Below are 15338 nucleotides of genomic sequence, written 5' to 3'. Positions count from 1 at the left end.
GACAGTGCTGTTGAGTGTGTGACAAAGCTGTGGGGGAGAGATGTACAACTGAGAGCATAGCCAGCATTCACAAGCTCCATCACTGGTGTGGGGATGTGCATACAGTACATAAAATTCACAAATATGCAATCAACAGAAGTAGGAATCCTATTTTTTCATCCATCTCCCCTCCCTAAAATACTGTCATACTCTCTCTCCTGCACAATATCTAAATCCAGACCATAATATCCTAATGTCCATGCACTTCTGAGTCTATGAAGTGCATGAACAAAAGAGTAGGATACTATCTAGCAGACACAGACATACAGAAGTATGTGCAAACACTAACATAAATACAATATAAAGCACTGACATAGCTACTGTTCAATCCAATATCAACATGGTGTGACCACCCTAGCCTTTCATGTTCCCTTCAAAACAACAAGATCCAGCTCTCACAACCTGATTGAAGAGGAATCATTGTTTTTGCCTTTGAAAATACATATGTTTTATGAAGAGGAGTCGTGTGAAGAGAAAAGGAAAGAAGGGGGAAAAGTAGCAAGGAAGTGAAAAAAAAAATGAAGACAAGTGTTGATGGAAAAGTAACCTCTTTCTCATCCCCAGTGGGAGCGGGTGTTGACTTAGTCCTTCCCACATTATCCACTGACCATTACAGCTAAATCTTCGCTTCATCTACAGCCTGCAAAGGTCAATCTAACCATGAACACCTGACGATAAACCATTTGGCAGAAATTACAAGCATTAATTGATAAATCTTATGTAGGCCATCAACATTACATGAGGAATTCCACCCTAAAGTCCCATACACTGGTATGTCTATGCATTATCAAAGTGAACTTTGTCAGTTTAGATAAAAGTTCCTCAAAAGTGGATAAGACACAGGAACATGTAGTCTAGTACTACATAGCCTAATTTAACTGTGAAGTACTATTTGTTTTGTGTTGCTTGTCAAATATCATTTCACAAAATGTGAATATGGCTAGTTGGCATAAATACAGCTGTCTGCTAATTATATTTGTCGTCTTTTTTTCCTGTTATATAGTTTTAATAAGTTTGTATTGTGACTGCTGGTCAGCTGCCTATTTAACAGTATGAACATATGACATACTCTCTGTCATATGCTTTCATAATTTTGAAGTTTGTACTTCTTACATAAAGTGACAAAGTAGTACATAATTCTGGCTTCTTCAATAGCCAGCAATCTCCAGCAAATTTTCTATAGATTTTGTGAACTTCTTGATGATTTACTATATTGACTGACAGCAGCACCTGTAAAAATTTAAAGAAACTGAAGATCCAATTGCTTTGCCCTTATTATATCCCACAAATACAGACTATGGGCAAGAAGCACAAAAAACCCTGAGCATTAATGAACTCACACACTTGCATTAGAGTCCAACCAAAGGTTTGCATTCCCAAAATCTCTTCAAAAAATGTTACAGTACACTGAGGAGTTTTTGACTTCTACTAGCACTGCAGACCAATGTTTAGATGTGCACATGCCCACATTTTTTAAATCAAGTATTTTACAAGAAAGTAGATGTACTATCCTATATATATAACAAGGCTCTCAAATCTCTGAGTAAAAGAAAATGCAAGGAGAAGTTTCCTATGATTATCACTAAAAAATATACTTGCTTTAATATTGAACAGACATTAAAAGTGACAGCTGACTGGAGATTTGCAGATATGCTATTCAACAGTATTTTGTCAAATAAATCCTTCCTCATCTCACTCCCTGACAACTTTTTATGTCCATCAGATGAACTCTAAAGGAAGCTTTCAGCCAATCAAAAAAAAAAAAAAACATCTCATTCAAACAGTCCCCTCCAGAGCACGTTTCCTTGATCTTAATTTAAGATAGAATCTATGGTGAACACTGGCTCAGGGCATGGGAGGCACATGCTATTGATTAATTTTTCATTGCCGTTCTTTTAAAGCACCAAGGACGTGCCACATCAAATCTGCTCAACTCTTAGCACCGGTTTAATAGCTTGCTTGAAACAAAAAGTCTTTTCAGGCATGTGGTTTTAAAAGGTAAATAGAGGGATAGAAGAGGGAGTGCATCTTGATTTTCTTTCAGGCTCACCATATTTCTTTCTCTTTGTTTTAAAAGGTCTTTCATAAGCACTCGAGGCACTGTGAACAAACACTTGATTAGAGTTAAAGAGCAGCCAGATGTTTGCATGTCCTCATATCTACACAACTCTCTTTCAGTGTCCCTCATTTCCCATCTGGATCCTTTACAATTTTCTGGCCTTACCTATAATTACTCATTTATTGCTCATCATATGTTCTGTAAATCCTCAGCAGTTACAAATAGATGAAGACAATGGGGGAAGTAATTCATGCCAGCAACAGAATCTCAAGTGACCATCATTCAATTTGCTGGAGATACTGATAAAAATAGGTTTAACTGAGTAACTGAGTGACAAAATTGAGTAAAAAATTTGATAAACCAAAAAATAAGTTGCTCAAAGTAGTTTCTTGAATGTGTGGACTGTGGCTTTTCTCCGTTACATTTAACTGGGGTTTTGACAGCCTCTCAGACAAAGCCCAGACTTCACTGACAGACTTTGGAAAAAGAAAATTAAGAAAGTTAAGTAGCTGAGTTAAATTACAATAATTGATAAAGCACTGGAATATAGATATACAAAAGTAAAAGCAAACAAGAATCATGTCAAGTGCCCAAGTTAATTAATGAAAACAACCATGAACACATTCTACAAAAAAAAAATTCCTTAATTCCATCCTACAATTTCCTGTGTCACATTATTTTATAAACATTGATTTTCTCATGTTTACTGCCACAGCTCCCATTTGAACTTATATATTTGTATGAGAAACACTTACATTGAGAAGCATTATCCCCTACACAAACACAAACCAGGAAAACAGGTTAATAACATGTCCTAAGCCACTTTGAAATTAAAAGACCAGCACATTACGACCATGAGGGAGATGAAAGGATTTTTTTTTTTTTTTATAAACACAAGATCTGCTAGAACACAGCCCCAACTGATCGTTTCTCTTAGGTCTGAGGTGTTGCTGGCCCTTTTGTAAAATCCAGATACTGACAAGCCCAACCAGAGATACACATGTTGACATACTGACATGAACTATCACTGCCTGACATCTCAGAACTGACCAGCATGTTACCATGGAAATAAAGCCATGTGTGCAGTCATACAGATATTGATCACTTCTCTGTGGTCTGCTTTTCAAAACACCCTTTTTCTCGCTCATGTGTGCTCTCACTCAGTCACAGCAGCATTCCATCTGAGCTGCACAGCCTGTCAATGCTGCAGCAATGGAAGTCTATGTCACAGTACCACTGCAGGAGTCATTAATGGATTGTTAAAAATGGCCTTTGGCTTACAATGTAAATCAGGCCAATCTGTTCAAAACTGATGCTATAAATCCATTGTAGTGGTCAATAGGCAGTTTGCAGCACAGCCCAGAAGAAGAGGCATCTTGTCCACCTAGACAGTTTGGGTATACCCACAGGAATGCTGTTACCCAGGTATGTGTGCTTCTCATTTTCCTCAACCTTGCTTAAAGAGGTGAAGAGGGCATATGAGATTTAGTGTTGCACACTTGCATGCCGATCAGATTAGAGACATTTCACACAGTCTTCTATTCCCACCTCATTCGTTACAGGGACAGAAGAAATGCCAGAGAGATTTCATGCTCAAGACAGAGGAGTTACAGTATGTTCCCTATAGACAATTCTAACCAACACTCCCCTTCCAGCACCTCTGAGAGCATTCTATGCCACCGACACCTGCTGACAGCATGAAAATGGAAATCTGCCAGCAAAGCAAGGAGCTAACTGTTGCCCACAATCAGCTATCCACGTTAAACACTGTCTGTGTGTTTCTATTTCTTTAAGTGGAGCTTTTAAGAATGATAGTTCATGGCTTGCACATACATATAGGCTACTTCTGCATGACTGGTGCACAGGTGACAAAGATCTGGGGAAATGCTTCTGTATATTGTTGAGTTTGATGAAACTCCTTAATAACCACAGTCTCAGGCATGTTTTGGCATGGTTTGGAGAACTTTTTGAAGGTAGGCCTTTACATCTCAAGTGAACAGCAATGGTACAACCTGGGGTAATTCCATCATTTTCCATTTACTGAACACAATGTGGCCATTGCTGCTGATCCAGAGCTACGTCTTCCACATCCATATAGACCAAACCAAAAACCCACTTTTCCCATAGAAATAACCAAGCACAAAGGAACAGTTTGACAAAGAAGGAGAAAATACAATCAATACAAAACGTCTCTGTAAAAAGCTTCAAAGAGTGAGGTTTGTCTGAGAGCATGGCAGAGCAGAGGCCAGGTCACAGTGTGCTGCTTTACCTTGTCTGTGCTCCTGTTAAGCTTTACAGTCCTCTTAATCCTTATGAACCTCTCAAAAGCCAATGAAATACCATTTAAAGTGACAATTCTACAGAAACTGATAAGAGTGTTTTTTCTATAAGCACCTTGAAAAATCTGGTCTTGAAAGAAAACTACAGGGTGCCACTTGATGGCAGTTAGATAGAAAATAAGAAACGTTGGTTACATATCGTAACCCAAGATTCTGTATTACAGTGTTGAGAATGGCATAAATTACATTTTTAAAGATTATCTGGGTCTTTTGTGAACCAGGAGGAGGTAAAGTGAAACGACAACAACAAAAACAGGAAAATCCATTTGTAAGAAAAGTCTTGTGGTTTAATTGCTTTCACAGACTGAATTGTTGACAGCAAATTCAAATATATAGCCATCAATGCCTCCACTAAATGTAGCCCAATATCTCTGTTCAAGGAAGAAAAATGTATTTGATATCTTTTGTGCTTTTCTGTTCAATGTGTGTACAGTTTGTGTGCACACATGCACATTACAATGTGTGTGCTCAGTCTTAAGTGATATATTTTCAGTATGTATTGTGTCTCACACAGAATATATTCTGATAAATAAAATTTCAAATATGAGTATAGTGTAAAAGCAATAACTCTTTGTTGGCATCACAATATTCAAATGCTAATAGGTGTTACACTATAATCTATTTCAAAAGAGAAATGGCAATAACCAACAAAACGCCTCCTAGTTTCAGTCTGTATAATTTCAAAATCCCTCATTTGAAAGTTCTACCATTTGCAAACAGGAATTGTGTTGGCATTTATAGCCTTTCCAAATTTCAAGCCATTAGCAATATCAGGGCTGAAAATAAAAATCCAAACCATAAAAATGACCTCACTTGCACAGTTTGGAACATGCTCCAAACATCCTTCCAAAAGGAGATGTATGCATACGTGTGTGTGTGATTAGGAAGTTGAATGAAGACAGATACACAGAAGGAACAAGATTTAGAAGCCAAATAAATAATGGGCTACTTACCGCAACTTTGCTCCCAGTTATCTGCATGCAGCAATCAGCGGAGAAGGTTAATGTGCAAAAAGACACAAACAGCACAGTCATTAGTAGGCCAGAAAATCCTCTCCATTACATGTTGAGGCATTAGTGTAACATATGCAACATCAACAATTTCACACAATTACAGAACACACTATAAACAACTGTATTTAATTTAAAGCCAACAGGAGGAACCTTACATACAGAAGATAATGTCTGCGTTTGGCAGCTGCAATTTTTCAGTTCTTAAGGCAGATGCAAGAAAATGCGAATAAATGAAAACATGAAGACAGAAGAACTTGCAAAGCTTGTACATACCCAAAGGTATTAATGCATGGCCACAACTGTGGAAGCGATAAATTAACATGTTTGGACATGCAAATATCAAAACAAGGAATTTTTAAAATGATTAGTGAGAAAATATGATACGTGACTGACTGACTTGTATAGATTTACAAATTCAATTGTCCAAAAAGGAGTAATGGCTAGTTTAGACAAGAGGTTGCAGAAGATCTCCCTATGCTGAAATCAATCAGCTGCCATTAACACTGAGCTTCAGGTGTCAAATTTGTGTGGCAGAGCTACCTTGGGCATGTGCAGTCAGCACGATTCTTGGGAGTTTAACCTTGTTATCTGTCAATAGTGGCAGGTAGCAGGAGTGTTTTTTATTACTGAAACTGTGGGGCTTGTTTCACAGTAGGAGAGTGTCTGTCAGATGAGTAAATGTATTCTAATCTGTGGCTCAGCTTCTCTTTGTTACATTTTCCAAGGAAATAAATTTTGATTGCAGAATGTTACGGGACATGCTGAGCTTCTTGTCTTTTGCCTTTTCTTAAGTATTTTCACTCCTTCCTATTTCTGTCCTCTTTCTATCTCTTCTAATTTCCCTTTCCATTTCTTTTATTGTCACTCTCAAACTGTTGAAGTCTGTGGCCATCTGATGCTTGATATCACCCCTCCACTCCTCTACTACAAGTTTATGACACCCATAAAGTCTGTTTAACACGTTCCACCACCTGATCACGCATATACTACTTTTTAATCATACTGTGTACCTACATCCAGTGAATGCAGCATGTCACTGTCTAACACTAGGGAATATTTTATCTGAATACTGCAGGCTAGACACCTTGAAAACCGTCTTACTGACATAACTCTCAACTTACACATTTTCCACAGATGTTGATACCCACAATACTAGATACATATTTGAGTCTTGTTTGAAGAGCAACTTGACCAAAACACAAAGCACATTCAGGGACAAGCTTGTGGGTTACAGCACAATTTCACCAATACATTACTGAGCATATCTCTGATGACAGTATGAATAAACTAAGGAGAACGCACAGTGTACAAGTATACAGATATTCTTCTTAGGTATATTATCAGCCTTTTCATAATTAAATTGTAAAATATTATTTAAGCAAACATTACACTCTTTAGAGGAGATGGTGGAACATTGAGGTCACATCAAACAAATCATTACTTGAATAAAACTAACAAGACAATTCCTACAGTCACACCTTTCCTACATTTGAGACAGTTACTTTGAAATGTAATGACTAGTCACTGACTTCTGAGAAACAAGTCATTGTATTAGTAAAAAGAATTTTGCCAGTTTTAATGATGTTGGCACACATTTATGAAAAGAAGAAAGAACAAGAAATGAGAGAGAAAGGCAACTGTTCATGCAAAGCTGATGGTCAAGGACGTCCACAGACAAACTCCTGCAAAAGCAGAGCTGGATACCATTGAAACATAGCTCATAGTCAAATGAACAGGGTCAATATAGAAATGTCCCTTAAAAAGACATTCTATTTGGTGTTGGAAGTAATTTGCTAGACTCCTGCTGAGGCACCCTGGTAGAATATGGATAGGAGTGTTCTCAATCTTTCCTGGTGATAGACTAGTAGAGAGGTGGCAATTCATGCGGGAGGGAGGAAAGAAGGGGAAAAAGCTTTGACTTTCATATGAAAGACATTTTACAGGAGCAAACACTGCAATAATCATCCTCTTCTCATATTAGGTATCATGTCGAAGCAGGAGTTTCATATAAATACAGTAGCCTATGTGGTATATCAGCATGCAAGAATAAGGAAAATATACACAAAAATCTGCTTTAATAAAACAAAACCATAAGCCCATTAAACTATTGAATTTCAGATGCTTAATTTTTTCCTTAGTCGTCCTTTGTTGAAAAGAGCAAATTTGCTTTTTGTGGGGCACCAATGTACATGTTAAGCACACAATACTGGAAGATATTGTTGTTACAGTAATACTTACTGATTTGAACTCCAAGCATTTAAGCCTGCATACCCCAAATTAGTTGAAGGTCAAGAAAGAAAACTGTCGTCCAAGTCTAAATACACACACTTCAATACTGATGTGGGAGAGCTAATGACATTCCTGAACATCCAACTTGTATATATAAGCTGCAATAAAAAAAAAATATATCTTTAAATCATGTTGCTTCTCTAAGAATAATATTGAAAAACTGCACTCAACAAAGCAGATGTCTTTGACCCAAGAAAATAGATTGAGTCACATTAACAGTGAAGGCATAACAACAAAACAGACAGGTCTAAAATAAACCATTAACTGTAGGTTTTTAGTGAAACATTCTAGTCCACACTGCATGCTAATCAGAAATCACAAGAAATATTAGCCCAAGACAATACCTAATCCTGCTAGGATCAGTTACATAAAAAAAGCACATCAGTTACCAAAGAAAAACATAAATGCAATTATTTATTCATTTATTTATTTATTTGGTGACAACTACACCTTATGTTGATGAAAACCTAAACCACATTATGTGCACAGGATCACAGTGAGGCAGCTGACATGATGTTCTAACAAACTCCAAGCTGGAAGGCTTTTGCAGCATTGTTACTCTGATTTTTGTAAAAAAAAATGTCACTCTTTTCTTCTATCAGGAGTTGAAAGTTCCACACAATACCTGATTTAAGACAGTACTCTCACATTCAAAGAGATTTGGTCTCATTGTTGTAAGAATAATACTCAAGATCCTCAAAACTATAAAGTTGAAGCTAATTCGTCTTGTACTATTAGTATGTGACAGTGCGCTGTACAGGTGTTCTAGTATAACTAACTTGTATGTATCTGCACAGATACCTCATCACTGAGATTCAACCATCCCCCTCCTTCAGTCCTATTAAATGTGACAGCAGGGTGCTAACAGACATCACATTTTGTCCTCTGTCCTTTGACTACACAGATTATGTTATTCATCTGAATAAAATATCAGTGCCCACAAAGCATAATGGGCCCTGTGAGGAATTCAATCATCTCAGATAATCATCATTATCAATAATGCCAGTTAATTATCATAACAATGAGGAAGGTAATGAATGATGATGTCAAGAGAGAGCTACCAGGATCGGGAAGCAATAGGGGAAGAAATCAAACTTCTTTATGTGCTGATATGAATTTCACCTTATGGGGTTGTTCATAACTTCTAAAGAGGATACAAGAATGCATCATACATTCATGGTTTACTATTAAAACCCTACTTTACAGATAGTCATTTTTTAAAGTGAAACATAAAATTGCAGATTACAATAACGGGCACCATAATCAAAACCGTATTATTAATAATCCCAATATAAAGCAACTGACAGTAAAAACTAAATTGTTTTGATAATCCCTTTAAAAACAAAACTGGCAAACAACAATAACAAAAAAAAACTGATGAACTGAGCTAAAATGCGGTATAAATACAGGCTTAAGTTCACATGTTTTTTAGAGTTTTGTTTCTTACTGTTACGTTGTTGCTGAAACAACAGTTTAACTGAATTCTATTTATACTTGATAACCAAATAATAAGGCAAGGCCCTGCCACCACTGAACAATAAAAAATATAAATCATGGGCAATTACAGAACTGGACAATGAGCAGCTTTCATGCAAACATGACTGGACAAGTGCTGGCAATCCACCTGGCATTGAGTAAGTCTGTGACAATTTATATCTGCTAGCTTGTGGCACGATGATAAAAACAATGAAGAAAATACATGAAAATTACAATTAAAGATGTGGGAATCAAGCAGGAAGAGCAGAGAGAGCAACAACGACAGAGCACACAAGAAGGGAAGATGAAGCAAGCCATAAAGCAAAAGATCAGGTGAAACTCATTCTGTATCTTCAGCCTATCCACTACAACTCTACAACCTTTTAAAGTTCATAAAGATTCATGATTTAGATTTATTGGATCACTTACAGATTTGGCAGTGGCAGAAATGTACTGGACCACCATCTCACGTTTGGTGTTTAAGTCCTTTCCACGCAGAGGGGCCTTGCGTTCTTCGTTGAGGTTCATGTCCTCCTACAAACACAGAGACATTGAGATAGTTGATGTATAGCATTAGTGGAGACTGGATACTTACTGTCAGAGAATTAAATAAATTAAAGATTATTTTCTGTGCAATAACACTTATGCTTTAATACACAGCTAACATTAGGCTGCATCAAATGGAAAATCACAAACTTCAACATGCACATGCTTAGTTAGGGTGTAGACTTGAACAAAAACTGAAAAAATAACAGCATTTCAAAACATTTACAGTATAATAGTTTCACTAGAAAGAAGAAATATTGCAGACCTAGCAACAACTATAAATCTTTTTCCGCTTAACCCTTTTTTTTTATCCTGTCCTTCTCCAGTTGAATACAGTTCTTTTGCGTCTATGTATCTTTATGAAAATCAGAAGGTACAGCAACAGGAAATAATCAGTAATTAGTCCTTGAAATGAAAGTAGCAAGGCTACAGCATCAATAACTGTACACACCAAGTCTGAACAAGAGCAAAAAAAAAAAAAATCAAACAACACTGCTTCTATTGAGGCCATGCAATCACATCAGATAGGGTGGATAGGCAGTATCTGCATGTTATTGGGAGTATTATCTTCGTGCTACTTTAATTCTGCATCACAAAAGAGGTCTTTCATGTGAGAGACATCAGGGGATGGAGCGAGGGCCGGACAGAGCACTAAAAGCTAGGGAATGACATGATGATTAGAATGGAAGGGGATGTTTATCAGAAGCACTCTCTCACAAAGAGATGGCTAGAATGAACAGAGATAAAAAAATAAAAAATAAAAAAAAACACCCTCCTCAGGAAAGAATAGAATAGTGAATCTAAAGTTGTGGAGCCATGCTGCCCTCTGCTGGAAAATCATGTGTCCTCTGACATGGGTGATCTGATTTCACAGTGATTGCCATCTGTCCGATTTAATGTAAAACTCACCTGTTAAATTAAGTACAGTTTCTGAATAAGAACACTGTATTATATAATTAATTAAGTATCTTACCACAAGTAATCTAATTCAAACTATTTTTGCTTCTTTTGTCAGTGAAGCATGGACAGGAATCCAGAGGCACAATGACCTAAATTCTTCCCACTACATTTCCTCTAGTAAATACCCTTGGAGCTTTATAAAAAAAAACATTAACATCTTTTCTGCAGAAAAGGGGGGGTAAGGGTGGCTAAAACTTTTATAACTACTCAATTTTTTACCCAAGGAAACCAGCTGGTTTTTTAATTAATCTTTGAACCCTGCTAATTTATCTGCTTAATTGGCATTCAATAAATGAGGCAAAATGTGGGTAGGTGACAATGTTAATGGAGTGGTAAGAATAGTGGACCTACGGTACAGTCAGGGGCCAAAGTAAAAGAATGAGCCTTCTATGTTCAATCTTCAAAATGATTAATCCTCTTTTGTCAATGATACCTTCACAGGCTATATTAAAAGAGTACCAGGATATCTTTGACTATGCTGCAGGTTTAACTGAAATTATGAAATTTATGCTTGTATCAATAACGGTGGAGAAGTATGTTCTTTAATATCTTCTCACATTAGCCTGAAAAGCTCTGCTACACATTTTCTAATGTTAATCAGTCTCAACTTGTCTTGCTTATGCCAATAATGGTCATTCTGACAGACATGAGAAAATGAAGCATTATGTACAGGAGTTTAATGAATGAAGTTTCTCAGTGGACTACTACACTGCATATGTTGTTATAGTACAGATCATAAGTAGTAACACAGTAACACATTGTTACTGTGTTAGTAAGACAGTAACACATTGTTACTTTTGCCTCTGTACACAAGAGCTGAAATGAAATATGCTTCTTTACAGAGACAAAACAATGGAGAAAAATGGATCACTGTCTAGCTATATAGTGTCTGGGGCTGAAATGGATATGAAAAACCCATGCTATGTGGAAAAGACGATCAAGAAAAGGAGAAGACATAAAAATGCTTTGCTTCAACTGTGACAAATCAATTATTTTGTCCACTACCCTCAAGTCTGATCCATGAGTGTGTAAAGGCACACATTGTAACTCTGTGGGCTGGTTTTAATGTCCTGGTGCAAAGTGTAACTGCTGAGGGATCACATAGAAGCTTATCACTAGGGGTGTTCATCCTGACAATGGCACATAGAGAGGCCCATAAAACCTCAAAACAGCCACAGCAGTGATGTGAGGTGGCATTCTTCTTTCACTTGTTCTGTCTCTGCGAACGCCTCAATACCATACACTACTTTTAACAATGCAAAGACTAAGAAATGATAGCAGAGCCTAATTGACATTACAATTAAATCAATTCAATCAATCATAACTAAGGATGTTTTCATGCTGACAGCCAAGTAAAAGCACCATCTCGTTAATAACGTTACGACTGCTAATGGCCACATCAGCACAAACCACTTGAACAACATAAGGGAGACTGAATGAAGACTTCAGCATCCCCCTTACTGTTTTCATATCATGATACCTTCACAGTCAAAGAGCTGACCTGATGATGAGGGGGTTTGTTACACATTAAGGTGTAGAGTAAAGATTTTATATGTTCACATTATTGTTTGTGGTACTGTGTAAAATCTCTTGGACTAAAGTCCACTTCCGTAATACAGCTGCCTCCTTAATGTGATGCCAATACTGGACATTTCATCAGCGGATTTACTGCTGTGCATTTTGATGAGAGGGTTTGAATTCCAGCTGTGCACATCTTGGGAAACCAAACAACAAGACATACAGAGTAAATATTCACTATGCCCTTCTCAAGGCTACACAAGGGACATGTTTTTTTTTTATCCATTTTAACTTTCACTGTAGTTCAATGAATGAATATACTTCAAAGTTAGCTTCATATATTCTAGAAAGACTTCATTTGGTTTTCCTCCCCACTGTCTGAGAGTGTCCTAGATACCTTTGATGACCTTTCAGTAATAGGATATGTGCTATTTAGGGTTTAAGATACACAGTGCAATGTGTAAACCAATTTCCACAGAAAAAATATTTTCACTTTCTCCTAGTCATTAATGCACAGTAGGGGATCTCACTAATATGGCATTGGTCATTCCTTCATTTGAACTAACCAGCTAGACATCTAAGGCAGTCACATGTATCACCATAAAAACAATCAATAACAGAATGGATATAAAGACAAAGAGAGCAACTAAAATGTATGTGTGTACAACAAATACATTAGTGACAAAGAAAAATAGATGCTTACGCAAAGCTTCTAGCATGAAAAGAGAAACTACCATCCACTGTTATTTTTTGTGTTTGCTACATCAAAGCAGAAAAGTTTACAGTCTATGAGAGCAAATGGTGGTGGCTTTGAAGCTACATAAGTAAATAACACTTTCCTTTTTGATTTCATTACTGCAATTATACTTCCCAACCCAAAGTGTCAAGGCCTGTCAAATGTCAGACCAGCAAACATGCCTTCTATGTCGTCTGTCACTGAGCAAATTGAAGCCTGGGTTTAATGTCACGCCACTGTGAGCACAAACATAGTAATTGAGAGGTGAACTGAGTGACAGGGATGAGCACCCAGGCAAGAAAACACTGAGCAGTAGCCTGATGAAAACCAGGAGCGCTGGTCGCATTTCTCTGGCCCTGGCAATAAAGACCATTGTATGAGAAAAAAGGAAAGGCAGGCACCATACCATACACACACATACACACACAGAGACATTATCCACAATAGTACACACAACCTATGCAATGAAGCTAGAGTAATTCAGCTCACCACTTCAAAGAGATGGGCTGAAAGCTTTTTGTTAGATTTCAATCCTGCAGTACATAAGGCCAAAAATGCATTTCAATAGAGAGAATCACAAGTGTGACAGAGCTTTGACCCCACATATGAATGTGAAGTGGATTTCAAAGTTTGCTGTTCTTCTAACAGTGGCCTAGGGAATACATAGGTGGAGCCCAACTTCATGAAGGTTTGAAATCTAAATGCAAAATGTATTTTCCATTATTGTAAATACTGTACATCCTAATTTTATTTTGAACAAATGAAATATATACTAGGTAACCAATTTAAACACTAATGATTTCCTAATCTATATAGGTTACAATCAAATTTCAACATCATCATATAAAGTTCACCTCTATTTCTGATGACAGCTCTATTGAACAGTCGCAACTGTGTGAGTGCAGATGCACCTGTTTACATGCAAATCAGGATTACTGAGTCTTTGATTATTTAAGAGTATGCAGATGTAAAAATCATATGCTCGTTTTAGATCTAACTCTGTGATAAATATGGCAGATTACATAGTAAAATGACAAGCAATTTTAAGATGTTGCATAAAACTAGAAGAACTTTGAATTTCATTATCATCCTTTTCACATGCCTGGCAAAGCTTTGTTCACAAAAAAAATCTCATCAGCAGTAAAACAAGAATGCATGGAGATTTGTGGATATGTACTGATATAAAAATACTTTTCAAACTTAACTTTCTGCTTCCTCACAATCCTCAACTGCTTCACCAACACCTGCAATAGTGGCCACGTTTCTATATGTGTGTCCCTCATTGCACACATTAATAAAATCAATTTAAGCTTTTATAGGAGAATGCTCATTTATTCTTCTACAGATGGCCCTATGCAGCTGAAAAACTTCAAAAGAAAAACATACTCACCATCATCTTCTCAAAGAGGTCAATGATCTCTTTTTCAGAGAGGTTCATGGAGCGTTCGTCAAAAAGCGGCTGAGGAACAGGCAGTTCAGCCTGAGTAGAGAGAGGATCTGTTGGATGCTGTATAAGGGGCTTCTCCTTCTTCATCCCAGTTTTCCTGAAACTGGTAATACGATCACGCTGAAAGAAAACAGTGTCAGAAGTTAAAATAATGCACTGTTGACAATTAAGAAAATCACCATTTTTGGTTGATTTTCATTGAAAGCAAATCTCATTTTTAAAATGAACAGATTAATTTAACAGATTATTTTAAACTGCCTCTACCAAGAATTATATGTAGCCAGATGCCAAAGACTACTTCTGTGTCCAGCTATCAAAGGAAACTGTTCACTGCAATTTCTATTAAACATGATTCTCTGATGGCAAAGACAGCTCAGAAACAAAATTGAAAAATGGGCAAAATATAGTTGCTGATTTTGCTTCAAATCAGCCAGAATCCCTGCAAGTCATTGAAGAGTAACTCCAGACTACATTTTATGTGCATAAAAGCACTGACCTCTGTGGGTTGAAAGGTTTAAGTTTGTTGGATGGCTGACCACACCTAACATGTCCAACTGACCACACAGGATGTGGACAGAGCAAAGACCAACCACTAGATGACAGTGCAAGCATGTCATCAAGCCTAGGTGTAGTTACAACATAACTAAATAAGTACCATTACCATTTTTTTGATTATTATAAACATATCATTTGCAAATCATTAAAATTATTTGCAACAATTACAATTGACATTAGCTCTAGACAGGAATATATGCACACACACACACGTTTCACACAACAGTAGCAAAAACAGCTGTATCTGACATGATGAACTCTTTACTTACCATCAAAGGATTGCCCAAAGGATTAACTGGTTTGTGTAATGTTATTGGAAAACTTATTTGTATGTACACACACACACGAATAATAGAGCATA

At 36.9% G+C, this 15338-nt stretch overlaps 1 protein-coding gene across 9 annotated transcripts in view; it reads right to left on the bottom strand.

Annotated features, from left to right (window-relative positions):
- diaph2 (diaphanous-related formin 2) overlaps positions 1-15338 on the bottom strand; it is a 340283-nt gene that overhangs the window by 311519 nt on the left and 13426 nt on the right. For 8 of the 9 annotated variants that reach the window (XM_026329686.1, XM_026329687.1, XM_026329689.1 and 5 more), the window contains 3 exons: positions 14366-14542; positions 9645-9749; positions 5391-5411 (listed from right to left, as the gene is read on the bottom strand). In XM_026329686.1, the coding sequence (XP_026185471.1) occupies positions 5391-5411; positions 9645-9749; positions 14366-14542 (303 nt within the window). The remainder of the gene's footprint in view (positions 1-5390; positions 5412-9644; positions 9750-14365; positions 14543-15338) is intronic. The other variant, XM_026329683.1, reaches the window with a different exon arrangement.

The sequence above is a fragment of the Mastacembelus armatus genome, chromosome 10 (genome assembly GCF_900324485.2).
Source record: "Mastacembelus armatus chromosome 10, fMasArm1.2, whole genome shotgun sequence".
NCBI lineage: Eukaryota > Metazoa > Chordata > Actinopteri > Synbranchiformes > Mastacembelidae > Mastacembelus > Mastacembelus armatus.
The sequence above is the reverse complement of the archived record's forward strand: the minus strand, read 5'-3'. Positions and strand labels throughout refer to the sequence as shown.